Below are 27,579 nucleotides of genomic sequence, written 5' to 3'. Positions count from 1 at the left end.
TATCATAGTCTCTAAATAACTGGTTATTGAACTGGAGTTATCCAAGTCTTGGTTTGTTCTACACATTTGAAGGACTTGGAATCTAGCATCCCTTTTAATTCTGAAATTCAGGGAAATCTTCTTTGTCTATGTCATTCCCTCTCTTTATTAAGGTTTGTAATATATTGGTATCCCAGATCTAACCTTTCCATGTTTTTTAAAGAGAATTCATTTTAAAGCTGGAAATGATGGAAGGGGCCTGGGCCATGATGCTTCCCTGAGTTATTTTGCTTGATCTGAGTATTACTTTAGGAAGAAGACACAATATGGTAAAATAAAATTTTGAACAAAAAGGGTGGCTCGGTGGCTCAGCAGTTCAGCGCCTGCCTTTGGCCCAGGGCGTGATCCAGGAGTCCCGGGATCGAGTCCCGCATCGGGCTCCCAGTGTGGAGCCTGCTTCTCCCTCTGCCTCTCTATCGTGAATAAATAAAATCTTTAAAAAAAAATTTTTGTTGAACAAAAATAAGTCAAGATTATTTTAAAAAATATTCTCATGAGCTTGAAAACGATGCACGCATTTAATGTGTTTTCCGACCCCCATGAAGAAGCCCTTGACCCAACTGACACACCTTTCTTTCTTTCTTTAGGCCATCCAGTGAAGAGAGAGAGACTGAAATATCTCTGAAGGATTCTACACTAGATAATTAGGTTGACATACCTGGAATATAAAGAACATTTGAGAAGTTTGTAATGGTTTTCATTTGAAATATTTAGACTGCTGAAAGTTTTAAATTTTTATAAGCATAGGTTTTGATGTTGAAAAACTTGTTTTGAGGGAGAAATCCCTTTCTATATGTTTAAAAGTAATTAAGCATTATTGCTAATTGTACTTGTGCAGTATTAACAGCTACATTATTCAGTAAATGTGAGGGAAAATCCATTTAGGAAATGTTAAATTGCTTTTCCAGACGTTTGGTTGTAGCATAATTTCAATTAGTGTGTGTATGTTAATGTGTAATTGATAGTAGAAAAAAGTTACATTTTTAAAACTGCTACTTGTATAAAACCTTTCCTCTTTTCCCAAATACTGTGGGTTTTGTGCATAGTTTTTACAAACCTTGGATTTACCGGATTGTCTTTTCACTGTTTGTGGGTTTTGTAGAAGTTATGCATTTTTATGGTAGATAAAATGTTACTTCTATACAAGTACTCACTCCTTTTATCAAAAGTTAATTTTAATCTCACAGTCTACATTGTGCTACATTATCCTGCTGCTTTGTAACAATTTGTGGTCTGTATGCCTTTTTGTAATGACGACTAGATATCCAACTGACAATTCTACAAGGTACAAAACTCATGTTAACTTTTGAAGGTAATTTAGTTTTGTGGCTGGGAATTCAGTGAAGTCACATGGCTTTCCTATAGAAAGCAGAATAGGTATGTATAGGAATGAATCTGGCTTTAGGGTTCAAATCATCTAATAAGATCCTTACTGAATGATAAAAGTTTATTTTTGAGAACTGTCTCATGTTTCTGAATTTTTAAAAAAGTCACACTCATTAAGGAAGTTACTAAGTATTTTTTTAATTGGAAAAAAAATTCCATGATTCTTATGCAGTAAAATAGTAGAAATAAATACTATATAAGAAAACTAACCTATTTGAAAACACGGCTATATCAGAAGGGTTTATTATGTAGAGCTCTTCCATGTGACAGAATTGTAAGGAGTAGAAAGATAGCTTGCTCCGAGGCAGTTAGAAAAAGTAAAGTACTTTGATAGTCTGTATTCATATATAGACTAAATCAGGGTAAAACCAAGGTTAACAAAAGTTAAGGGTAACTTAACAGATAGCATTTCTAAGATATTTTGATTATTAGGTCAGTTGGTGGTTTTCAGTAGCTAAAAGACATTTCTCATGTTTTGAAACTATGATTATGGAGAAAAGGCTTAATACCAGTGTTTGCATGTGACATGCACTGTATGTTTTGACCTCTCAGATAATGGTTTCATCTATAGATGAAAAGTTGAATTATTTCAATAATTGGAGTTTTTGCTTTTTGAGAGGTCTTACAAATGTAACTAGGACCCACTGTTTTGAGGGAACTATTGCTATTATATCAGGTCCTTAATACAATTTAAATTTGGACAGATTTATTCTAGTTAAGCCATAAGTGTCAACATTGTAAACTTGTTTTGATTAAAGGATTTTTCTATCAAACTCTACTAGTAAATTAATTCTTTGCTATTTACAAAAGTGTTTTTGGAATCTGGATTTGCTTCCAAGGGAGTAATTTCTTGGTTAACTCGGTATAGAGACTGTCTTGTGGGGTGACAGGGTAACTAAATCTAGTAAGCTAAAAATGTTATTTTTTGTTCACCCTCCTCTTTTATTCTGTGACCCAACAGATCAATATAATTTTACTGAGAAACCACAGGAATATTCAACGTCAAGAGATACAGAGAACGGCACTCTGATACTTTTATGTGTTTGTTTGAGCTGGCCTTGTCTCTAAACAGTTGATTTATATATAGTGTGAAAATATAATTGGCCTTCTATTTTTCTGTTGGTCATAAGCTGATTCACAGGTAATTACCACTCTCAGAACTCCTATAAAGTCATAAACACTTTAAAGTGAGCAAATCTTTAAATTGTGTGTGTATGGTCAAAACTCCACTGAACAAGTCACTAAGGTAACTTAGCAAAAGAGAAGAAAAAAAAATTTTGGCATGTGTAAACCATCTATTTTGTGCTTTTGTTAAACCACTAGATAACATTTGAAAGAGTAAGTTATGCATGACCCCGCAGAAAGAATTGTGAAAAGCTTTCTTAGCTGCTTTGGAGACATTTCAGCGGTATCCTCTGAACTGGAGAAACAGTGTATAAACAACTTGACTATCTTAAACCTGCTGTTATGTCCTGTAGTTTCAAATAGGATGATATTTTACCCAGTTTTTGTGGAGACATTGATTATAGTGTACCAACACACACACTTACCTGGTTGAAGAGGTCTGGTCAAGATGAGGTTTGCCAACTAATCCTATATAAGAGCAAAGGCTTTTACAGGGCTCTGTGAGGGCTTCACTAACACCTTATTTTGTCCCATTGGTCAGAGAAAGGATGATCTATTGGAAATAGCAAACCCATAATTACAAACCTTAGGAAATGAAGCTGCTATATAGGTAGAAACGTTTTCATATTTGTGCTGTGTAATTCTCCAATCTTGGAGATAATAAAGACATTACGATTTGAGTAGGGGAAAAACGGTAAAAATTACCCTTACAGGATACCAAAAGCTGAGAAAGATATTTAAAGAAACAGGTACTGCTTTTCTAAATACTGATTTTTGTGCATGTTCATCCGTTACTATACCAAAATCTCCTTTCTCTAACTGTAAGTTGATTATCATATTAGCTGATAAATTGATTACCATATTTTCATATTTGCTTTTCTTCATTACATAAGTCCTGTTTAGTATTGAATTTTACAGCCATAAAATCCCTAAATCACTACATTGGCAAATTCTGGGCATAATCAGGTTAGCCTTTCTTCCTCTAGATTTCACAAGGGGAAATGAAAATACAAAGATCTTTGAGCCTTTTAATTTTGGTGGAAAAATTACCCTTAAGAATTAGAATAAGATTAATAAATGATAAAATAAGAATTTCACTAGCAGTAATGTTTTAATTGACAGTCTCTGTCCACTAAAATGACTGCACATGGACTAATGTTTCTGTTAGGACAGTGCACATTTTGGAATTTGCAGTTTTGAGAATCTGAAATGGGAATGAATACGAGTAAACACCTGAAACCAACAGAACACTACATGGTAACTAGCTAGAACTTGGAGAGGAAAAAAATCAACAGACCTTGGATATTAATGCAAGAACTACAAGGAATGCAGTTTAAAAATAAAGGAAGCAGGGGCACCTGGGTGGTTCAGTCAGTGGAGGGATTTCTTGATTTCAGCTCAGGTCAAGATCCTCCACGTCATGGGACTGAACTCTGCCTGGGATTCTCTCTCCCCCTCTGGCCCTCTCCTTGCTCGCTCTCATACACTACATCTTTTAAAAAGATGAAGCAGAAATTCATTTTTTCCCTGTGGAACTAGCAGGAATTGGGCGAATATGGTTTTCTAGCTGAATTTTTAATCTGTTCAATTTACCATCGTTGGAAACACGAAAGTAAAAATTTAGTAGCATAAGCCAGCCACGGGAGGCACCTCTTCTTATACTGCTCCTCTGGTGTATTTACTGAATCAGTAAGACCATCAGTACACATACCAGAAACAGGTGCTTGTCTTCTGCACACCAATCAACTTAATTGGACATGTATTTAAGTCCATTAAACATTTCACTGCCAATATTTTAAATATACATTCTTAAAGGCTTCATCAGTTTTTGATTAGTATGGTAAATGTTCTTAGCCATCCAGGGAATGTGGTACTCAGTTGAATTTAAATAAATAACCTAGGAAAGAGAAAGTGGAATTTAAATAATGATACATTTAAAAAAAAACTATTTTACAGCATTCTTAACAATCTTTTCAAAACTACCCACCAAAAAAGATTTTGGGAAAACATTTCAATATAGATAGATACAATTTTTCTGTGATGATCTAGGCCTTGGAATTCATCTTTGGCCTTTTGTCTAGAATGAGAGAAGTGAATAAATAGGGTTGTCAGAGAGAGCCAAAAAAGAAGAAAGAAAAGAGGGCCAAAAAAGAAGAGCTGGGCCAAAAAACCCTGGTTTTTACATAAATAATTCTGGGTATTACTGCACAAATATGAGTGAACCAGAGCTGGCAATCCATAGGATCTTGACTTCTCATGTCCCAGTGGTCACATTATATAAAATCTACCATTTTAAGATTTTATTCTTAAGTCATCTCTACACCCAATGTGGGGCCTAAAACCCCCAGATCAAGAGTTGCATGCTCTACCGACTGAACCAGCCAAAAGCCTCAAAATCTGTTTTCCTAATCATAATAATAAACTGAAAAAGTTCTCATAAAGAATCTTCAACTGAAATGTTACTTTCGGGATCCCTGGGTAGCTCAGCAGTTTAGCCCCTGCCTTTGGCCCAGGAGTCCTGGGATCGAGTCCCGCATTAGGTTCCCTGCATGGGGCCTGCTTCTCCCTCTGCCTCTCTCTGTAGATGTTTCTCGTGAATAAATAAAATCTTTTAAAAAAGATGTTATTTTGTGAAGGTATGAATATATGCTCAAGATCTTTTTACGTTCATTATTCATACAGTGAGTCCCATTAAAATGATTAGCGTGCCTGCTAGCTTCTACCAAAACCAAAACCTAATATTACAAAAGAGCCCTCAGTGGGATCAGATTACACAATAGCTATTCTTAATACCGTATTTGTTAAATCTACTTTTATTCTTCTCATTTTTATCACAGATATTTGAAGGATCTTTACCTTGGAAGTTTGATGGTACAAAGGTATAGCTCTCACATTCTTCAAAGAATTTTCAAAACACTTCCACCATTTGATGTATCATTAACTGAATTTTTCTAGTTACAGATTAGCAAAAAGTACCCTGGACACAGAATGAATAGGCAAGCCACAGCATGGCCAAAAATCAGAATACCTGAATCTGACAGGATTTATATTCAAAATATATAAAGCACTCCTACAGCTTAGTAAATAAACACAATAATGGGCAAATACACTAAAAACCAAGTTTTGGAATAAATACTAAAAGAATTCTAAACAAACGTTATAAAAAAACCTGTGATTTATAAATAAAACAAAGCAAAACCTGTGATTTACACTTTTGCAGGTGTATGGGTAGCTAGCCGATTGTTTCAGGTGATTTATGTTACTCAGTGGCATGTTCAAGAAAGAAAGTAACCATCCAAGGGGACAGGTACTTCACAAGGTACATTTTTTGTTATTAATTAAAGGTTCCAGGATCAACATAAGGATAAGCAAGGAATTCTCCTAGTTTGTTGCCTTCTGAATCATAGTGGAGCATCCGAAAGCAAACATCACAAAAGAAACATGGGTCCTCTGGTGCAAAACTGTCATTGTTCGTCACCCATCTGTAATTAAAAAAATAAAGTACATCTTTACAGCCAACTTTCTCATGCTTTAACATGTTATGACCTGCAGTAATGTGTAAACATCCCCAACTATTGCTTTATTGTCCTAATACACTGTAATCCTTTATAAAGCTCTGTAGGTGTATAGAAACAGTCCTATCACTACCAATACTCTACAAGGCAAAGGGACAACTAACAGAAATCCTGCAGCATGCTGTTTCTCTGAAAGACTAAAGGTAAGTAGAGAAAAATACAAATCCATACGTGAAAAGCATCCTACACATACCCTTACCTATCCTCCAAATAACTGTTAAAATGTAATAGGCCATCTTGAAAAACTGTTACATACTAGATACTGTAGACCTGATGAACTTTTTTGTGTAACTTATCTTTTTAATTGGTAAATTAGTCCTGGCCAATTTGAAAACTCCAGGTGTTTTATCTGAAATTCAGGATAAAATGTTACAGAGTGTCTACAAATGGGAATATGGGCAACATTGAACAATACTTTTGTTTTTTGTTCTGAGATGTTAGGTCATGGTAAGATGAAAGACTTTTTCAGTCTATTTGAATCTGCATCTCATTGTATATTTTAACATTGCCTGATTTCCAGTTTGATAACGGATTTAACATGTTTTCTTACTAGTCATTTAGAAAAGCCTTATTGGGAAGGGAAGGGAAGGGAGGGGAGAACCTCTCAAAAATCTGATACACAATCATTCTTGTTTCTTCTGAATTTTTTTATTCTGATCCAGTTACACAAACTAAACGTGAAGTATCACATTAAGTAAAAATTTCATGAAACCATATTTTGACCTCATTGTATATATGAGATGCTGTTATTTTTTCATGAAGAAGCTGTGAATGAGGCTGATTTTGGAAACTGCAGACAAAAGGCAACATGGCTCCCTGATGTGACACTGAGTGTTGATTCATCCAAAATCTGACCCAGCTCTGGTTTTTTACTATACAGAACTCATTTCCTGCTTAAAAGTAACCTACCAATTTGTGGCACTTACCTACTAGAAAAACTATTTCTATTATATTCCCAAAGACTAAGTCCTCATTCCAATTCAAAATAAGAAACACTGAAATACGAAGAATTCAAAGTACTTGACTATTGAAAACCAGTAATTCTCAAAGAAATAGGTATTACTTACCTGGCTGTGTACATTTTACAAACAAAACATTTTCTGGTCCATAGCCAATGCTTCTTGATAAGAAGGGGATAAAGTGTCCTATCCAAGCAGTCATCACGATGTGCAAGCCTTTTGTACATGAGAAGTAAACCAAGGCATTAAAAGACAAATTGTTGTGATCTATAAAGAATTAAATATATCTGTACCTCAACATTAGGAACACAGTAGGCATATTTTTCAATTTTTTTAAATAAGAGATTTAGGTATAAAATCACTTGCTACACTAGGTCTGACCAAATTGTGTTCCACAGAAACACTCTCCTAAAGATCATTTGGAATTAATGTTTTCTTTCCCATGAAACTTCCCAAAGTGTTTTATGGTAATATGCTCTGTGACTCTCTAAGAGGAAGATTAGTGTGCAGCAGATCTTGTATGTATTCCATCAGAAAGCCCTTGCTTTACTCAACACTTTATATCTTTTGATGAAACACAGTTTGAGCGAGCAACTATTTAATCTATTTGGTTATGTGTTACATTGTTCTTTATTAAAATCTAAATCAGACTCCTGGTATAATGTGAACTGACAGGACTTTAGTTTTGGGTGTCAATTAGTAAATTGTAAATGAAAGTCAGTCTCTACCACTAATCAACTGGGTTTGAGTAAACCCCTTAACCATGCTGGACCTCAGATTCTTCATCCAAAAAATGAAGGAACTGCACAAGAGTATTCTAAAGGTCTCTATTTTAAAATTTGATTTTTTTAAAGGGTAGCAATATATCAACTTCACATCAGAAAATGATTAATAAGCTTGTAACAGTTTACCAACTATTAGACTATGGAATGGCACTGAATGATTAAATTCACCTATAAAATAAAAAATGATTTGTAGCCTAGGGGCGCCTGGGTGGCTTTGTTGGTTAAGTGTCTGTCTGCCTTTGGCTCAGGTCATGATCTTGGGGTCCTGGGATCAGTCTCCAAATCAGGATCCCCAGCTTAGTAAGGAGTGCTTCTCCCTCTACCTCTGCAGTTACCCAATGCTTGTGTGCATGCTCTCTCTCAAAATCTTAAAAAAAAAAAAAAAAAAAAAAGACTTGTAGTCTAAATTACTTTTGGATCCCTGGGTGACTCAGCGGTTTGGCGCCTGCCTTTGGCTCAGGGCATGATCCTGGGGTCCTGGGATTGAGTCCCTGCTTCTCCCTCTGCCTGTGTCTCTGCCTCTCTCTCTCTATCATGAATAAATAAATAAATCTTTAAAAAAATAAAAATAAAATAAATAAAAATTCCTTAAAGGCCACCTGCCTGGCTCACTCCTTGGAGCATGCAACCCTTAGTCTCAGGGTTGTCGGTTCAATCCCTACACCTAGTGTGGGGCCTGCTTAAAAATAAAATCTTAGGGATCCCTGGGTGGCGCAGTGGTTTGGCCCCTGCCTTTGGCCCAGGGCGCGATCCTGGAGACCCGGGATCAAGTCCCACATCGGGCTCCCGGTGCATGGAGCCTGCTTCTCCCTCTGCCTGTGTCTCTGCCTCTCTCTCTCTCTCTCTGTGACTATCATAAATAAATAAAAATTAAAAAAAAAAAAATCTTAAAAAAAAAAAGTGAAATTTAATCTTTCAAAAAACTAAAAATAATTCCTTAGGAACACTCCATGCTGCAAATGTTTACTAAGTGTGGCTTGTTCTTCCACGTTGCCTTTAAGAATGACAAGGCCATACAGTAAGAAATGTTAAACTAAAATCAGAGAAAAGTGGATGGTCTTCTATCTTATCCTAATTCTTAGGCACATTCCCCTTCATTTGAGTGAAAGAACACACAGAATAGCTTAATATAAAACTTAAAATTATATATATACATTTCTTTGATAGTGTGTTAATCCTATAAAACGAGTTTATGAGCTCTCGGGCCAATGTTTTGCATACTTTTTCTTTTAAATTTAGCTCCTCAACATCCCTCTACAGAACAAAATAACCTTGGTTAAATCGATGTTTAATGTTTACATTATGCCAAATTACTACTACTCACCCCTAAACTCCACAAACGACTACAGGTTCCTTTTATCGTGTGACACGTGGCTAGAAGCTACCGGCTCTCAGGTTTGCATCTGCTTAGGTGTCCTGTACCCGCGGCTAATCGGGTTCTGTACTTTCTGACAGACTGAACGGTGCTCTCCTTGTGTGTCTGCATGGGAGGCGGAGCGGTGCCAGACACCCTTCCTGAGTTCCTCCACTGGGCTCAGGCCCAAGCTATCCTCTAGGTGGGCTGGATGGCCATCATGCTGGGAGAGACGTCTCAGCATTCCACAGCTCTCTTTAGGTCTTATCTGTTCTGCTTTGCATTCATGTCTTTCAAAGTTTACTCTGTGTGAAGTACTTCCTCTGGGAGTCTCCTGAGCATGAGTGCATGCGAAGTCAATTTTTGGAGACTGGTCACTAAGATCCAAGAGAGGTGGAATGGCAGGGGCTTCCTGAAGGCACCCATTCCTATTACTGATAAGATAAAAAGCCTGCATCTGGGACTGCTCCACACAAAGACTCCCATAAAAATGGTCTTTCAGAATGAAAGCAGGGATGGAGCAGGGTTCATTCTTGCATACTGATCCTTCTCAAAGTGACATTTCTTAAATAAGGAAATGAACAGCCTTATACATGAGAGAGACACAAGCTATACAAAATTATTGTAACACAATCTCATTTTAAACTACTTTAATCCCTCCCAGTTTTTTATACTTTATGTAAGCCTTAAGACCTCATATTTGTCAAATATTAGAATTTCTCTTCTCTTCCCCCAGTTCCCTTCAATCTCCATAAAATTCTGGCAAAGAGACAAGAAACCTAGATATATAGTTGCAAATTTGCTAAGGAAAGGGGCTACAGGATATACAAAATGATCTACAGAGTGGATGGCGGGGTGTCTGGGTGGCTCGGTTAAGTGGGTTAAGTGTCTGCCTTTGGCTCAGGTCACGATCCCAAGTCCTGGGATCAAATTCCATATCGGGCTCCCTGCTCAGCAGGGAGCTTGTTTCTCCCTCTTCCTCCCCACCCTCACTTGTGTTTTCTCTTCCTCCTTCTCTCAAATGAATAAATCTTAGAAAACAACCCAAAAGTGAATGGCTGCTGCCTGCCTAATACACAAATGGAAATGCTTATCTACAGATTTTTCACCCTCTATTAAAGTATTTCTAGGGATCCCTGGGTGGCGCAGCGGTTTCGCGCCTGCCTTTGGCCCAGGGCGCGATCCTGGAGACCCGGGATCGAATCCCACGTCGGGCTCCCGGTGCATGGAGCCTGCTTCTCCTTCTGCCTATGTCTCTGCCTCTCTCTCTCTCTCTCTCTCTCTCTGTGTGACTATCATAAATAAATAAAAATTTAAAAAATAAATAAATAAATAAAGTATTTCTATATAGTATATCTACTCCTCAAAATAGAGAATGCGGGCAGCCCCGGTGGCTCAGTGGTTTGGCACCGCCTTCGGCCCAGGGCGTCGTCCTGGAGTCCTGGGATCGAGTCCCACGTCGGGCTCCCTGCATGCAGCCTGCTTCTCCCTCTGCCTCTCTCTCTCTGTCTCTCATGAATAAATGGATAAAATCGTAAAAAAAAAAAAAAAAAATAGAGAATGCAAATGGATAGAAAATTGGTCATTCCGTGGAAAGCAAACAATTTTGCTGCTCCTAAGCCAAGCTGCAGTGATGACTTTTTTTTTAGAAGATTTTATTTATTTATTCATGAGAGACACAGAGCAAGAAGCAGAGACATAGAAGGAGGGATAAGCAAGCTCCTGCAGGGAGCCCGATATGGGACTTGATCCCAGGACCCTGGATCACCACCTGAGCCAAAGTCAGGCAGACAATCTACTAAGCTACCCAGGCATTCCTACAATGATGATTTTTATTCCTCTTATTAAAAACAAACACAAACAGCCTGTGCTCTCCTACTGTAAAATAAAAAGAACAAATAACGTTGTTCTGAGTGCTGCCACTTACCTTATGTCAGTAATGACAACAACATGTTCACAGTCTCCCTGGTGACAATATAAGTAAGGAAAACCCAGTTTAATATACAGGTCATTGAAGGTGAAATCTTCCATTTTAGCAGTCTGAAATTTTCCATAGCCTCTATCATGGGACTCTGACCACTCAATGATAGTTCTGAAAGGGGGGAAAAAGATGATACTTCATTATGCCACAAAAAAACCTAAAAATATGACAGAAAATGGTTTGTGACTACAATTATTTCATGAGGCCTGACTCAAACTGGACAGTTACCACCTTGAGGTGAAAATCTCAGTGAATTTGTTTTTATCCAGTAGAGCAACGGTTCTCAAAGTGTGGTTCCTGAATTTTGATAAAATATCATTTGCCCTTTTCAACTACTATTCTCTCATAAATGACCAGTATTCTAGAGGTTACATGATGTGTTTTATCACATCAGACTGAACGGAAAATGTGGAACAATGCCACTGGTCTCATTTTGTTTTGGAAAAGTTACTTTCCCTCCAAATTATTAAAGTTAACATGTAATGGGATTAAATTGGTTAAAATTGAAAATATTTCTCAGTTTCAACTTCTAATATGGTAAATACTAATAGCTATAAGCCCACATAATCAAAGTTCTTTATAGTCCTCAATTATAGTATAAAGGAATGCTGAAACCAGCAAGTATGAGAATTGCTACATTAGAATACAGATACAAATAACTATAATTAAAGAGAATATATATAAACACTCAGAAACAATATACATATATACCCTAGTTGCTAGGACAGTGACAGTAAAAGTATGGTCTAATTAACATGATTATGAGCTATGGATTTTTCATGTTATATACTTAACCATGTATTTACATATCCATCTAGGGCAAACAACAGTATACACTGGACAAGCAGAAAAAAACACTGAAAGAATAATTTATTGCTATCACCCAAATAGGAGAAACTAATATAGATTTTAAGTGGGATTTAAAGTTTTTTAGATATATCTATGGCTCAATACAAGATTTGCTATGATTTCTTTTTTTTTTTTTTTAAAGTAGGCTCCATGCCCAACATGGGGCTCAAACTCACAATCCCAAGATCAAGAGTTGCTACTGACTGAGCTAGCCAAGTGCCCCCAAATTTGCTGTAATTTCTAAGACAGCAGATAGCACAAAGATTTTGAAATGTCTGTGTAGATCTTTGGCAGGAAAATTTTCTTCTTGGAGTAAAAATTTTGATTAATTTACTAGTACCTAGGCTAACCAGATGAAATACCTGAATATACTTTAAAAACTGAGAGAGATCTTTAACCGCAAGACAAAACAGCCTAACAAAACAATTCGTTGGCAAAGACCCTTAGCAGACCAGTAACAGGATTTGTGGAGATCTTGCTATTTTAAAAACTAGAAACAGGAAAGACTCAGAAGATTTTTGAAAACTGTACCTGCTCAAATCTCTGCACTCAGGGTATCTTTTGTCATTGTAAAATGTCCCTTCAAAATAAAAGAAGGCTGATTTGTACAGGTCCTACAAGGAAATAGATGGCATTGAATAAAGTCCTCTATTCACAATTATGAAATTGCTGCCAATTCAAAATTTGTAAGTCATAAAACCACACTTACATGCTTTATAGTAACTTCATGCAACTTCACAGAATATGCTTAGCTCATTAATTTATTTTATTTATTTATTTATTTAGCTCATTAATTTAATTAATGGGAACCTCCTATGTGACAAGTACTATGCTATTTACCAGGGATGAGAATGTAAAGATCGGGGATCCCTGGGTGGCTCAGCGGTTTAGCGCCTGCCTTTGGCCCAGGGCGCGATCCTGGAGTCCCGGGATCAAGTCCCGCGTCGGGCTCTTGGCATGGAGCCTGCTTCTCCCTCTGCCTGTGTCTCTGCCTCTCTCTCTCTCTATGTCTATCATAAATAAATAAATATTAAAAAAAAAAAAAGAAAGTGTAAAGATCTGATCCTTGCTGCTATTTTCAATTTTATCCTATTGCTGTTTTAATCACTAAGTCTGATTTAAATTTATTCTGAGACTCATGAAAGGAACCTAATGAGAAGTGAAATAAACTTCAATACTATTTTATTATAGTGAGTTACGTTGGATCCTAGCATGAAAAACTGAAAGTCACATCTTTGGTAGTTCCACAGCGATAATAAGTGATCATAGTGTTATGTTTTTCTGTTATTTTTTTTTTAATCGTTTCAGTGTCCTTTTTTTTTTTTTTTTTTTAAGTTTGATTTAATTGAGAGAGAAGAGAGCATGAGTGAGAGGGAAAAGGGAGCAAATGCCACACTAAGTATGGAGCCTGAAGTAAGGCTTGATCCCATGGCCCTGAGATCACGACGGGAGCCAGAACCATGATTTGGATGCTCAACCAGCTACATCATCAGGTGCTCCTCAGTGTACTTTTATAAAAATTCTCCCTTCAAATTTTCAATAATTTTTAGGCAGAATTTGAATATTCTGACTCAAGGAATTTTTTTTTTTTAAGATTTCATTTTATTATTCATGAAAGACACAGAGAGAGAAAGACAGAGACGTAGGCAGAGGGAGAAGCAGGCTCCATGCAGGGAGCCTGACGTGGGACTCGATCCTGAGACCACGGATCACGCCCCGAGCCAGGGGCAGGTCTCAACCGCTGAGCCATCCAGGCGTCCCTGACTCAAGTAATCTTACCAGTTAAGTACCACAGCAGTCACACAACTGGTCTGAACTGTCAGGCTTCTTAACTTTCAGCCTACCAGACTTTGCAGAAGGGTGTCTCCTGTTCCTCACTGCCCATCAGAATCATAGAAACACCAAAGACCAAGTCTCAAGGCCATTGAATGAGAATCTCTCAGCATATGGCCCAGGCACCAAGGTTTTCCCAAGTTCCCCAGGTGATTCAAATGGGCAAGGGATTCATTCCGTCATTTACAGACTATCTGGCACTGGCATCAGACACCCTTATGAGACTGGCTGTGCTGTTTCTCATTGGGCTGTCATTTGATTTCCCTGACCCTCTGTTTCCTCATGTAACACAGGAATAAAGCCATTACCTTCTTCCCAGGTGCTTACAGAGCTAAAAGGATAATCTGTATTAGAATGCCCTGTCTAGCTGCTGTTCACACAAAAACCACCACAAAATAAACTTCTGGACCCTCAAAGAGGTAAGCTAGGGTCTAAAATAAATGTTCTGAAAGAACACTGCCTTACTTAGACATAAAAAGTTTCAGGGTTTTTTGGGATCCTTGGGTGGTGCAGCGGTTTAGCGCCTGCCTTTGGCCCAGGGCGCGATCCTGGAGACCCAGGATCGAATCCCACGTCGGGCTCCCGGTGCATGGAGCCTGCTTCTCCCTCTGCCTATGTCTCTGCCTCTCTCTCTCTCTCTGTGTGACTATCATAAAAAAAAAAAAAAAAAAAAAAAAAAATTAAAAGAAAAAAAGTTTACGGTTTTTCCATTACAAAATGCTTCTATGGAACTTGAAGTGATTTAGGCAACTTAATGCGTTTGGTTGGCATAATTATTATTTAGAAGGGGAACAGTTCTCCATCTAAATCCAAACTCAGGGCAGCCCCGGTGGCGCAGCGGTTAAGCACCGCCTGCAGCCCAGGGTGTGATCCGGGAGACCGGGGATCAAGTCCCACGTCGGGCTCCCGCATGGAGCCTGCTTCTCCTTCTGCCTGTGTCTCTGCCTCTCTCTCTCTGTGTGTCTCTTGTGAATAAATAAATAAAATCTTTAAAAATAAATAAATAAATAAACAAACAAATAAATAAATAAATCCAAACTCATCCATTAGTAACTTTTCCCGGTCTCAGTACACAAATAGAAGATGTGAGCAGCCTCAACACCAGGTAATTTTGCTTTTCAGTGGCAACCAGAGATTCTCACTAACTAGTTTCCCTATTTGTCAGCTAGTTTTGCTGACCAGCTTTGGGGGAGGGGAGGATTGCCAATCAACATGGAAAAAAGCCAATGTAAGAAGTTACTTCTGTTAGGTACCTAATGTAGCCCCAGCCTCTACTTTCTATTTCCACTTTATAAACAAAGTAACTATGGAAAACTAATATGATCATGTGAACAAAGTCATTTATATATAATTCTAGGCATGTTTGTTGTGTTGCTAATATTCAAATCAGCTGTATTAGAACTTTTCAGAAGTATTCCCTAGGATCTGCTATGAGAAAAATGGTAATGGGAGAGACACTGAAGCAGCTCTTTGTCCTACACCAGGGCTTTATTTATAATAAGCAACAGAGCAGTATGTGCTAAAAGTCTTTTTTTTTTTTTTTTTTTTAAGGTTTATTTATTCATGAGAGACAGAGAGAGAGGCAGAGACACAGGCAGAGGGAGAAGCAGGCTCCCAGAGGGGAGCCCAATGTGGGACTCAATCCGAGGACCCTGGGATCATGACCCGAGCCGAAGGCAGATGGTCAACCACTAAGCCACCTGGGCATTCCGTGCAAAGTCTTTTTTTTAAAGTTCCTCTAAGCAAGACCCTTAAGAGATTACTGCCCTCCCAAAAGATGAACTAATCTGAGCAACATAAAAAAAGATTAGATATTAAAATGTGAGAGACCATTAAAAAGAAAAAAACAAAACAAAACAAAAAAACAAACAAAAAAAAAACCCCACGAGAGAAGAAAATACTGGCACTCATCTTATACATATATTTAAAGAATGCACTTCATCCTTTAATATTATAGTCCAAAAACAAACACGTTAGCAAAACACATTACATTTTAGACATAAGCTTTTAAAAGAGATTTAAATATACTGGTCCAATTCTCCCAGTCTTCTCACATAATAAAGTCATCTAAGTTAATATTCAAAATTCTTGCTTGTTGGAGTGAAGATTCTCCTTTCCTCAGCTACAAAAACTGCAACTCATTGATTTTTTTTCCCCTGTGATTACCAGTGGAATACAAGCCAAATACCTGTCTAAAAAAGCATTATAACTTAAGGACCAATTCTCAAGTTTTGTAAGGTGTGACAACAGCATGAAGTGAACACATAACGATTTGGCAAACGCTGAGAACTGGGGAAGGTGGGTAATGGGTACATAAGGACTCATATTATTTCTGGTGTAGTCAACATTTTCCAAGGCACCAGACTCATCAAGAAAGACAAGGACTCAGATAAACAGAAAAAAAAGAAAAATCCCAAAGAAAAACTTAAAAATATGTATATGGTATACATATACATATTTTTATTTTATGGTACATATATGGTCTATGTACCATAAAATACATATACCAATCAGTGAAATAACAATCTCTCCATAGGTCAAACAAATGTCAGTATCTGCAAACTCACTGATTTAGGAGTTCACTCTCCTAAAACCATAGCTGGGAGGAAACACACAGCTCTCTGAACAGGCATATTCCAGGGTCCAGGCATTAGAAACCTGCTACGACTCACAGCACAGCTGAGTTTGCACTTGGGGCCTCCTCTGGAAGCACCCAGAAGGGCAGGGAAAGCTGCCTCTCACCTGGCGTCCCGCCAACACGGCAAAGACCATGCGGCTTGGAAGGCACGTTGACAAGGGTCTGAATCCAGCCTCCACCCCTGCTCACTGAACAGGCAACTCATGACAGCACGCTGATGCAACTGTTTCTTACTTTTCTTTTTTTTTTTTTTTTAAAGATTTTATTTATTTATTCATAGACACACACCCACACCCATACCCCCCCCCCCCCCCCCCCACACGGAGAGGCAGAGACACAGGCAGAGGGAGAAGCAGGCTCCATGCAGGGAGCCCAATGTGGGACTCGATCCAGGGTCTCCAGGATCATGCCCTGGGCTGCAGGTGGCGCTAAATCGCTGCGCCACCGGGGCTGCCCTGTTTCTTACTTTTCAAATGGTGATAATTCTGTCCAAAACGTGCTGTCTAGCACATGGTAAGTACTCAATAATCAGAAAGGACATTATTTTAATAAAGAGACAGAAGAGGCAGAAACAATACAACTGTGCGTGTCTTAAGTATTTAAAATAGGACGATGGGTCATCCACCCCTGCTTAGAAAGCTGCTGAATCCATCAGCACTGATGTACAAACACAACGACCTAGCCATGCCTAGTTACGAATCCTCTCTCAGGGTTCCTGGTGCTAAGACCGATTAACAGGTCCGACTCCAACTGCTTTGAGCAGTGGTAACACAGTGGCCATGAGAGTGAATTCAGATTTTGCTTATTAAGGTGAATTTATAAAAACCTTATAATTACAGGGTTTGGTGGGGGGCTTTTTGTTTTTGTTTTGGTAGGGTTGAGAAACTGCGGCTTCTCCTTTAAAAGAAAAGATAAATGTCTCATTTCCCAGCCTGCATACAGCCTTGAAATTCCATTTGTTTCTCTTTAATCTCATGTTTATTTCCAAAAGCACCATGATGCCAAAACTGAGGAAACCAATTATCTTAAAACCATTTTTGGTTTAACTGAAAAACGAAGTGAAATTTATGAGTCATATGGTCTCTTTCGCTGGTCTCCTTGCCAATCACCAAAAGGACTGGAATACAGCCAGCCTTGTGGGGCAGAGACATATCAAATAGCACCAGCTGATTATCACAGGCACTATAATGGCCAAACGAAATGGTTCCAGAGTGGCAGAGAGAGGACAGTCAGGAAAAATTTTATGTAATAAGTGAGTCTTAAGCTGGGTTTGGAAATGTGAATATGAACCACATGGATGGAGGGAGGGAGAGGGCTTCCTATCATTTTCAAATATTCAAAGGCATGAGAACGTGTTATGTTTGAGCAACATAAAATTATCTATGGCTGAAGCATAAAGTACAGAAGTAGGGGGTGGATAGTATGGAAGGTTAACTTTGGAATCATCATTACAAAAGTCCTTCTATGTCAGCCTACAGGGGATCCACTTCGATTTTTAGATTGGAGAATGTCAGGATCAATTTCTTTTTAAAGACTTTATTTTTAAAAAATGTTAAAACATTTATTATTTATTTATTTTCTTTAGAAAGAGAGCAAGAAGGGGAGGAAAGAGGAGAGAGAGAAAAATCTCAAGCAGACTCCATGATGACAGAAGAGCCCAACTTTTTTTTTTTTTTTTTTAATTTTTATTTATTTATGATAGTCACAGAGAGAGAGAGAGGCAGAGACATAGGCAGAGGGAGAAGCAGGCTCCATGCACCAGGAGCCTGATGTGGGATTTGATCCCGGGTCTCCAGGATCGCGCCCTGGGCCAAAGGCAGGCGCCAAACCGCTGCGCCACCCAGGGATCCCAGAAGAGCCCAACTTAAGGTGATCTCATATCCCTGATATCATGACCTGAGCCAAAATCGAGTCAATAGCTTAACCAACCAAGCCACCCAGGTGGCCCCTGGCATTGTGGCTTGAAGACAAGGGAGAGCGTGGTAGGATATGAGAGTGGTGGGCAGAAAGGACCAGATAATGGTCTATGTGCAGACTATAATAAAGATGTATATTCTTCTTCTAGATGTAAGAGGAAGCCACTGCAGCTCTGACTGATACTTTAAAAGTATCATTCTGGCTGGTGGAGAGGAAAAACAGAAGTGTGAAGGGAGCAAGGAGAGCTGTCAGTAGGCTAGTCCAGGAAGGAAGGAATAGCAGTTTAACAGTCTGGTACCTGTAAAGGATCAGAAACCTGGGCACCGCCTAAATATATTTGTTAGCTGAAGTAACTAGATGCAAAATGGGCATATTTACTGAGATAGGAACAATGCGAAAGGCATAGATTGAGGCAGAAAGATCTGGAGTTTTATTTTTTTTTTTCCTTCAAAGATTTTATTTATTTATTCATGAGAGAGAGAGACAGACAGACAGAGAGGGGTAGAGACATAGGCAGAGGGAGAAGCAGGCCCCCCACAGGGACCCCAACGTGGGACCCAATCCCAGGACCCCAGGACCAGGCCCTGGGCCCAAGGTGGCACTAAACCACTGAGCCACCCGGGCTGCCCTAGAGTTTGCTTTTGAACAGATTAAGTTTGAGATGGCTATCAGACATCCAGTAAAAACTGTCAAGGATGGGGCACCTGGCTCAGTTGCAGAAGCATGCAACTTGATCTCAGGGTTGTGAGTTAGAGCCCCACGATGGGTTAGACATTACTTAAATAAAACTTAAGTTAAAAAACCATCAAGGAGACTGTTGGATACAGAAGTCTGGAGATCAGAAAAGATGCTGAAATCAGAGATATAATCCTGGGAGTCCCAGCATTTATAGCTATAAATCTGGATAAGACAAACAGAGGTAAGGTCTGAGGATGGACTCCCAGGGCTTTACAACAGAAGTCAGGAAAATGAGAAGCACCCAGCAAAGGAATTAATTCAAATCAGTCAGACAAAAAGAAATCAGGTGGGTGTAACACATTAAAAGCTAAGTAAGTAAAAAATGTTGCAAGGAAGAAGGAATATTCAATTGTATCATGTGCCAATGACTGGTCAGAAAAGGTAAGAACTAAGTCTATGGTGGCGTTGATAAAGCGATTTTCAAAGGGACACCTGGGTGGTTCAGTCTGTTTGGCGTCTGCCTTCAGCAAGGGTCATGATCTCAGGGTACTGGGATTGAGCCCCGCGTGGGGCTCCCCACTCAGCAGGGAGTTGGCCTCTCTGTCACCCTCTGCCCTCTCTTCCTGTGTGTGTGTGTGTCTCCCTCTCAAATAAATAAAGTCTTTTTAAAAAAGTGATTTTCAAGGAGGAGTGGGAAACAAAGTGAGTGCAAGACAAAGTGATGGCAGAAAAAGATAAACAATGAGCTTAGGGGCTATTATTCAATCATTATTATTACTACTCATTGTTATTAAGTCTGAATAGTTTGTTGAGGAGGCAGAAAGATGAGGTTGGTGGCTGGGGGGAAGACGTGTGGTGGAAGAAAAGTTTTAGGAAGAGAGATACCACAGCGCATCTGTAACGACGGGAGAGCTCTAGAATGGACCAAACCATGATGTGAGGTCCAGGTCCATGATGTGAGGCAGCCTGGCCTCAGGTGGCAGCAGCTTTAGTCTAGCCACTGTCCCAGGTGGCAAGGCAGGGTACACGGGCAGATGGGCAGATAACTAAATGTAGGTGAGAGGTGATGGAAAGTTCTTTCTGAAGTTACTTTATTGTCTCCGTGAAACAAACAGCAAGGGTTTCCACTGATGATAAGCCATGAGGAGATGATGGAGGCCACTTCTGAATGAGTCACACAGTTCCCCTGAAATGGGGAAGAGTGAATTGACTACAGAAATGTGATAAAGGGCAGCCTGGGGGGCTTAGTGGTTTAGCACTGCCTTCAGCCCAGGGCATGATCTTGGAGACCCGGAATGGAGTCCCACGTCAGGCTCCCTACATGGAGCCTGCTTGTCTCTCTCTCTCCCCGCCCCCCCCCCCCCCCGTGTCTCCATGAATAAATAAAATCTTAAAAAAGAAAGAAAGAAATGTAATAAAGACGCCAGGCAGCACCGAGGCTAAGTGGCAATGGCCAGGAGGCACTCAAAATAATGGTTACAAAATCAGGAGAAAGTGCAGTGACAGAGAGACCCTAACGAAAATTAGAGTGCACTCAAAACCATGAAAACTGGAGAAAGACCAGGAGAATTTACAAGGACCACCAAGTGAGGCCTACATTTTAATAGCAGTAATGTGGCTGGAGGCACAAGAACCAGCAAAAACAAGGACTGTGGTGGTTCTTGTTCAAACTCACTCTCCATTCTAGCTGACCCGAATATCCTTTTCTCATCTACAGCACGTGCAACCCCTTCTACGGGGGTCAGGACATCTGAGGTCTTTGACCAAAATTATACCAAGTAACAGAATTAGCTCAAGTCTGCCCTACCATGAAATTCAGCGGGATCAAAGCCCTACTACTTTACTGGGCAAGCAATCCCTTTGGAAAACTTTGTGGGTGGCAAGTCAACTACTCTCTTCCTTTCCATCCTTATCCAACGCATATGTAAAGTTTCTCCAACCTTCTGAGAGCACCTCTGTGCAAAACGGCAACAAGGACCAAGGTCAGATACTTCTGTGTCCCTGCGTGGTATGGTCCTGAGACCGACAGGACTTGCTTTGGGCAGTGAGGCTCTCAGGCAGACTCCAGCCGTTGACTGGGTGGGGGAGTTAGGACAGATAGCACTCACACAGTGTGAAAGAGGAGGAGAGAATGAAGAGCAAATTCAAATGCTAAGTGAGATCAAGCTGGATGAACATGGAGAAGAGGTTAGACAATGAGGTAGCTCCTATGACCTTAAAAGGAAGGGTGTACACACAGCATGGCTGAGAAATGAAGGGGAAAGAAGAGATCCAAACTGAGCACAGCTTCGTCTTTGAAAATGTCTTGATGACAAAAAGAAGGGAAGTGATATGCTTGATGAAATGGCACAAATGGATTTATTGGAACATTTATGAGCCTGCTAGAATAATCACTACTTACTTAGCTTGGTATTACTATTATTATTATTTCTTGTTTTATGAGAGTTAAGAAAAAAAAGAAACACCTTACTTTGCTTATGTGCTCAGGAGCTTGATCGGGCGTGCTGCTGAATTCCCCACCAATCTGCAGGTCACTGACACAGCAAATTGAATCTCTCAGTTCTGTGAGCTTCTGACTGCCCAAGACCAGCATTGTCTGGTATGGTTTGTGTTCTTTGTGCTAAAAGTCAAACGGTAAATAAGTTAACTGTCCACTTAGAGACGAAGCAACTAAACCATAAATCCTGTCCTGACCAGATCCAAACGAAGCTACTGGTTTTCTTAATTTAAAATTATCCCCATAACTCAGTGTCCTGTGTTTTTCTTAGGTTCTATATTTGTCAATTTGGCATCCATTAATTTCAGTCCATATTAATGGCCAAAATTGTTTACATCTCCCCTGTGATCCAGAGCCTGGTCTCTGAAGCTGCTTTGTTGTTTTAACTCTCACAGAGCAAGTCAGTATCTCCCCTGTCCTAAATCAATGTAAGGTCAGGTAGGGGACAACTAGGGACAGCCCCTACCTACACCCCAGGGCCTGCTGGAATTATTCACACTACTCAAGCCTAAACTATTCATTCTACCCTGCCCTGCACTTCCCATGGAAACCTTGATAAAGGAGGCTGTGGCCTTTGGCTCCTCACTTCTTCTGTTACCAGTGCTTCTCGTTGTAGCCCTGTAGGTGTGGCATACTCACTCCTCTCAGGAAACACTGAGTAATAAAAAAATCTTGGTCACTCAGCTACCCCCCAAGTGAAAATCCCACAGACACAATTGAGACACTGGAGGCTATGGTCTGAATGTCTTGTGTCCGCCCCAAATTCAGACACTGGAATCCTACTGCCCAAGTGATAGTGTGGAGGTAATGAAGTCACGAGGGTGAAGCCTCATGAATGGGATTAGTGCCCTTGTAAAAGATCCCACAGAGCTCCCTAACTCCTTCTGCCACATGAGAAGTCGTGACCTGAAGGAGGGCCCTCCCCTGACTGTGCTAGCTGCCTGATGTTGGACTGTCAGCTTCCAGAACTGTGACAAATAAACTGCTGTTTATAAGCCACTCAATCAGTGATACTTTGTTATAGTGGTCAGAATGGACTAAGATATTGGCAATAGAATTTTTTTAGTTTAAGCTATAGTTTATAATCAAGATGCTACTAAAATGACATTAGCAAGAACGTTTGGAATATAACTTCATCTAGCAGCATCGTGTTTTATTATCATTATCATCATCATCATTATGATGATGGTCCAACCCAGAGCTTGAACCATGAGATCAAGACCTGACCGGAGATCAAGAGTTGGACCCTCCCCTGACTGATCCACCCAGGCGCCCCAGCAGCAGTGTGTTGTAAAATTTCCTGCTGGAAGTGACCTCACTGAAGTCAAGCAGTCAATACGCTACTCTCATGTTAGAGATGAGAGGTTCAGTTTTCTTGGTTTGGTCTGACTGGTAATTTCAGATCATGATCAAACAAGGTCATTAATAATAACTATATCCCAGATGGTTCACTACTATTTATATTCACAAATGCAATTCACATATAGTAATATTTCAGTTAAACCTTATCAAAGTTTATGACACATCTATTTGGGGGATCAAGAATACATACACATTCTTTCTCTCTCTGTCTCTCATGAATAAATAAATAAAATTTTTAATTAAAAAAAAGGTGGGGGGGATCCCTGGGTGGCTTAGCGGTTTGGCGCCTGCCTTCGGCCCAGGGCATGATCCTGGAGTCCCAGGATCGAATCCCACGTCAGGCTCCCTGCATGGAGCCTGTTTCTCCCTCTGCCTGTGGTCTCTGCGTCTTTCTCTCTCTGTCTCTCATGAATAAATAAATAAAATCTTTAATTAAAAAAAAAAAAAAGAATACATACAGTCTGGGCCAGGACAGAGTTCTTTTTTTTTTTTTTTTTTTTTTTTTATTTAATGATAGGCACACAGTGAGAGAGAGAGAGGCAGAAACACAGGCAGAGGGAGAAGCAGGCTCCATGCACCGGGAGCCTGACGCGGGATTCGATCCCGGATCTCCAGGATCGCGCCCTGGGCCAAAGGCAGGCGCTAAACCGCTGCGCCACCCAGGGATCCCTCAGAGTTCTTTTTATTAGAGACCTCTAAGACATTTCTGAATATCCCTAACCTGTTAACATTCTGTATTTTCATCAAAGAAGAGCGGTCTTTAGTTAGACAACCTCCCAAGTGTTCTGAATTGCTCAGCAAAAGTTACCCCACTCCTTTACCAGTCATCTACTCTGTAAAAAAAAAAAAAAAAAAAAAAACATTCTAAAACTAAAAAATAAATCCAAGAATTAATATAATTAGAATCACTGTAGATTTACATATACTTTCAGTTGCCTCCAGTGTAGGAATTAAGAATAATACATTTTAATGTTATAACTATCACAAAAAACAGCATGTTTGCATCTATTTTGAACCTTAAGGATAGTGACGCTTCAAATAATTAGACCCTTTGACAAAAGTCACCTGTATTATCTGTGAAATTCAAAAGGTTTTTTACTACTGACCTTATGAAATATAACAGGGTACAAGATATTCACAGATAGGATAAGCTCCCCTTCTTCAATCATGTCTGTTGGATTTTCAGGTTTTTTTCCTATGGCATGTGACTCCTGAGGGAGAAAAATAAGTAAAAGACTTTAAAATCACACAACAACTCAGATTAAGAGGCAGTGGGAACAACAGCCATAAGTAAGATCTGGAGTCAGACAGCTCTGTGTCTGACTCCTAATTTTAGTTTTAAGAAAATTGGCAAAACCTCTCTAAGCTTTTGCTTCATCTTCTATTTTTTTTTATTTTAAAGATTTATTTATTTATGATAGACATGGGGGGCGGGGGACAGAGACACAGGAGGAGGGAGAAGCAGGCTCCATGCCAGGAGCCTGATGCAGTACTCGATCCCAGGACTCCAGGATCGTGCGCCCTGGGCCAAAGGCAGGCGCTAAACTGCTGAGCCACCGAGGGATCCCCTCATCTTCTATTTTTTAAAAACAAAACAAAAACAGCTCACAGAAAATACTCATTTTATAGAACTACTGCTGGGAATGTGTACATAAAATATCTAATAATGTTTGGGACTAAGTGCTTAACAACTGATGACAAAACAGGAATATCAACTAATGTTGGTATAACACTGGCATTTACAGTTACTATTAACACTTTTATGTATCTCTGCTCATAGTATTACAAAAGCTATTTGACAGCTGATGCAGAGTTCAGATTTACCCAAGGAATATCAGCAAGTTACAATGCAAATACAGATCTGTTTGGCTCTAAAACCCACACTGTCTTGCTTTTTACAACACTATCATCACATCTGTAATACCTCACGCTTTCTTTTTTTTTTTTTTTTTTTTAAGATTTTATTTATTTGACTTATTTGCACAAGCAGGGGGAGCAGCAGACAGAGGGAGAGGGAGAAGCAACGATGCAGGGCTTGATCCCAGGACCCTGGGATAATGACCTGGGCCAAAGGTACACATTTAACCTACTGGGCCACCCAGGTGCCCCAATATCTCACACTTCTATTATGCATGCACAATTACTATAAAATAGCCGCCACTAGAGTAGACTAGTTAAAGAAGTACAGGTGCAAAAATCAGAGGGAGTGACTTTATGCAAAACAGCATAGGAGGCAGCTTTAGAGATCATTCCCTCCACCAAAGCAACCAATAAGATGGAACGAGAGACTGGATTCAACTATTTTGGAATTCTGGAACCCGATCAGTCAGTTATATCAACTAGGAAAGTGAATAAAAAGACAAGCTGCTGGTGTTTCATAAATAAACACAGAGTGCAAAACAACTACCATCCCCCATTCCTCAGCCTCACTGCAGATGTGGAAATAGAGGCCCATGTTCCTGGAACAGACAGCTGATGCTATGACAAGCAAGGGGGACCTTGTTCTTCCTAAGCTGGGGACTGTTTTGGTTGCTCTGGTGATATCTTGATGGCGTGGTGTTGACACTTGCCTTGGTGTTGGGCCTCCTGCCAGCAGTGGCTTCCCAGTCAGCAGCTATTGGTTAATTTAAAAACAGGGCCTTTTTTTTACCCTCCTCATGTGTGGAGACAGATATTTATGGAAATCTTGAACAGGTCACTGGCTGCCCACAGAGATAATGAAATAAATATTCATAACCATACATAACAAGGAGTACTTGTCACTCCAATAATCCACAAGTAAAAAAATATACTCAGAATGTCCAGTATATATTATTCTCAACAAAAACTTATATAAAGCATACAAAGAAACAAGAGACCATGTCACATTCAAAAGAAAAAAAAAATCTGACAAAAACCACCCTTGAGGAAGCCCAGATATAGTAGTTACTAGTCAAAGATGTTACATCAACTGTCTTAAATGAACTCAGTGAGCTAAAGGAAACATAGACAACTAAAAGAAATCAGGCTGCTCAATAAGTGACAGACATCTTCTCGCAGAAACTATGAAGATAAGGGAGTAGGGCAACATATTTAAAGCCATGAAATAAAAAAAACATTAACCAGAATTCTACACCTGGCAAAACTATCCTTCAGGAATGATAAAGAAATTAAGGCATTTCCAGATAAAAAGAAAAAAAAAGGTGAGGGAGTTCATTACCAGTAGACTTTGTATAAGAAATGCTAAAGAGAGTTCTTCAGGATGAAATGAGAAAGACACTAGAAAGTAACTTGAATCCATAAGAAGTGAAGAATACTGGTAACAGCAATGACATACACAAATATAAAAGCCAGAATTACTGTACTTTTTCATTATAGCTTTTTCCCCAACAGCAAATGCACATAACAATATTTACAAAGATGTAATCTGAGACAATAACAACATTAAAGGAGAAGGACAGAGATGTATATGAGCAGAGTTATCTACGCTTCAAGGTACTACTGAAACAAAGTTGGTATCATTAAGACTAGGTTGTTATAATTTTCTAATGTTGGGACACCGGGGTGGCTCAGCAGTTTAGCGCCTGCCTTTGGCCCAGGATGTGTTGCTGGAGTCCTGGGATCGAGTCCCACGTCAGGCTCCTTGCATGGAGCCTGTTTCTCCCTCTGCCTGTGTCTGCCTCTCTCTCTCTCTCTCTCTCTCACTCTCTCATGAATAAATAAAATCTTTAAAAAAATAAAATAAAACAAAATTTCTGATGTTAATTGTAATCCACAAGGTAACCACAAAAAAATAAGTAAAACACATACAGATGGGAAGAAGGAAAACAAAATACACCATAAAAATTCAACTAAATACAAAAAACGGACAATAATAGAGGAACCAAGGAACAAAAGATAGTATAACATACAGATATCTAACTGGTAGAAGTAAATCCTCATCAGTAGTTAAATACAGATGGGCTAAACTTTTCCATTAAAAAGGCAACGACTGGCAGACTGGATTAAAAAAAATTGATCATCTATACACTCTCTGTAAGAGACTCATTTTAGATGTGAAGATACAAAGGGTTGAAAGTAAAAAAAAAAAAGGGGAAAAGATATTCCACACAAATAGTTACCAAATGAAAGGTGGGGTGGCTATCTTATTGTCAGACAAAATAGAATTTAAGTAAAAAAAGGTTACAGGAGACAGAAGAGGACACTATATATTGATAAAATGTGCAATCCAAAAAGACAGTCTGATAATTATAAACATACATAGCTAACAACAGAATGCCAAAGTATATGAAGCAAAACTGACAGAACTAATGGGAAAAATACACTGTTCCATGATAATCGGTGGAAATTTCAATACCCCACTTTCAATAACAAGTAGAATAACCACACAGAAAATTAATAAGGAAACAGAGGACTTGAACAACATTACAAACCAATGAGACCTAACACACAGAACACTCCGTCTGACAATACACATTCTTCTCAAGTGCGCTTGAACAATTCTCTAGGATAGACCACCAAGTCCCAATGAATTTGGAAGTACTGAAATAATAAAAAATAAAAAGTATTTTCTGATTATAATGGAATAAACCTAGAAATCAGTAATAGAAGGAAAACTAAAA

At 39.2% G+C, this 27,579-nt stretch overlaps 2 protein-coding genes across 7 annotated transcripts in view; one reads left to right on the top strand and one right to left on the bottom strand.

Moving 5' to 3' along the window:
* Nucleotides 1–4,448, top strand: part of PSIP1 (PC4 and SRSF1 interacting protein 1) — a 45,496-nt gene extending 41,048 nt beyond the window's left edge. Inside the window, exons 15-16 of one of the 2 annotated variants that reach the window (XM_077912021.1) lie at nucleotides 627–722; nucleotides 2,387–4,448. In XM_077912021.1, the coding sequence (XP_077768147.1) occupies nucleotides 627–687 (61 nt within the window). In that variant the 3' untranslated portion in view covers nucleotides 688–722; nucleotides 2,387–4,448. Of the gene's footprint in view, nucleotides 1–626; nucleotides 2,199–2,386 lie in introns of those variants that run through there. The other variant, XM_077912020.1, reaches the window with a different exon arrangement.
* SNAPC3 (small nuclear RNA activating complex polypeptide 3) overlaps nucleotides 1,098–27,579 on the bottom strand; it is a 43,160-nt gene continuing 16,678 nt past the window's right edge. Inside the window, exons 4-12 of one of the 5 annotated variants that reach the window (XR_013387813.1) lie at nucleotides 24,085–24,189; nucleotides 21,590–21,739; nucleotides 12,585–12,667; nucleotides 11,151–11,315; nucleotides 7,193–7,300; nucleotides 5,407–6,032; nucleotides 4,538–4,627; nucleotides 4,262–4,447; nucleotides 1,098–3,103 (exon numbers count right to left, since the gene is read on the bottom strand). Coding sequence is in view for 2 of the 5 variants with exons in the window: in XM_077912026.1 (XP_077768152.1) it covers nucleotides 5,885–6,032; nucleotides 7,193–7,300; nucleotides 11,151–11,315; nucleotides 12,585–12,667; nucleotides 21,590–21,739; nucleotides 24,085–24,189 (759 nt within the window). In the remaining 3 variants the exon portion in view is untranslated. Of the gene's footprint in view, nucleotides 6,033–7,192; nucleotides 7,301–11,150; nucleotides 11,316–12,584; nucleotides 12,668–21,589; nucleotides 21,740–24,084; nucleotides 24,190–27,579 lie in introns of all 5 variants that reach the window. The other 4 variants (XR_013387812.1, XR_013387814.1, XM_077912026.1 and 1 more) reach the window with 4 other exon arrangements.

This window comes from Canis aureus, chromosome 10 (genome assembly GCF_053574225.1).
Source record: "Canis aureus isolate CA01 chromosome 10, VMU_Caureus_v.1.0, whole genome shotgun sequence".
In the NCBI taxonomy this organism is placed as follows: domain Eukaryota; kingdom Metazoa; phylum Chordata; class Mammalia; order Carnivora; family Canidae; genus Canis; species Canis aureus.
This window is presented reverse-complemented; position numbering and strand designations above follow the sequence as displayed.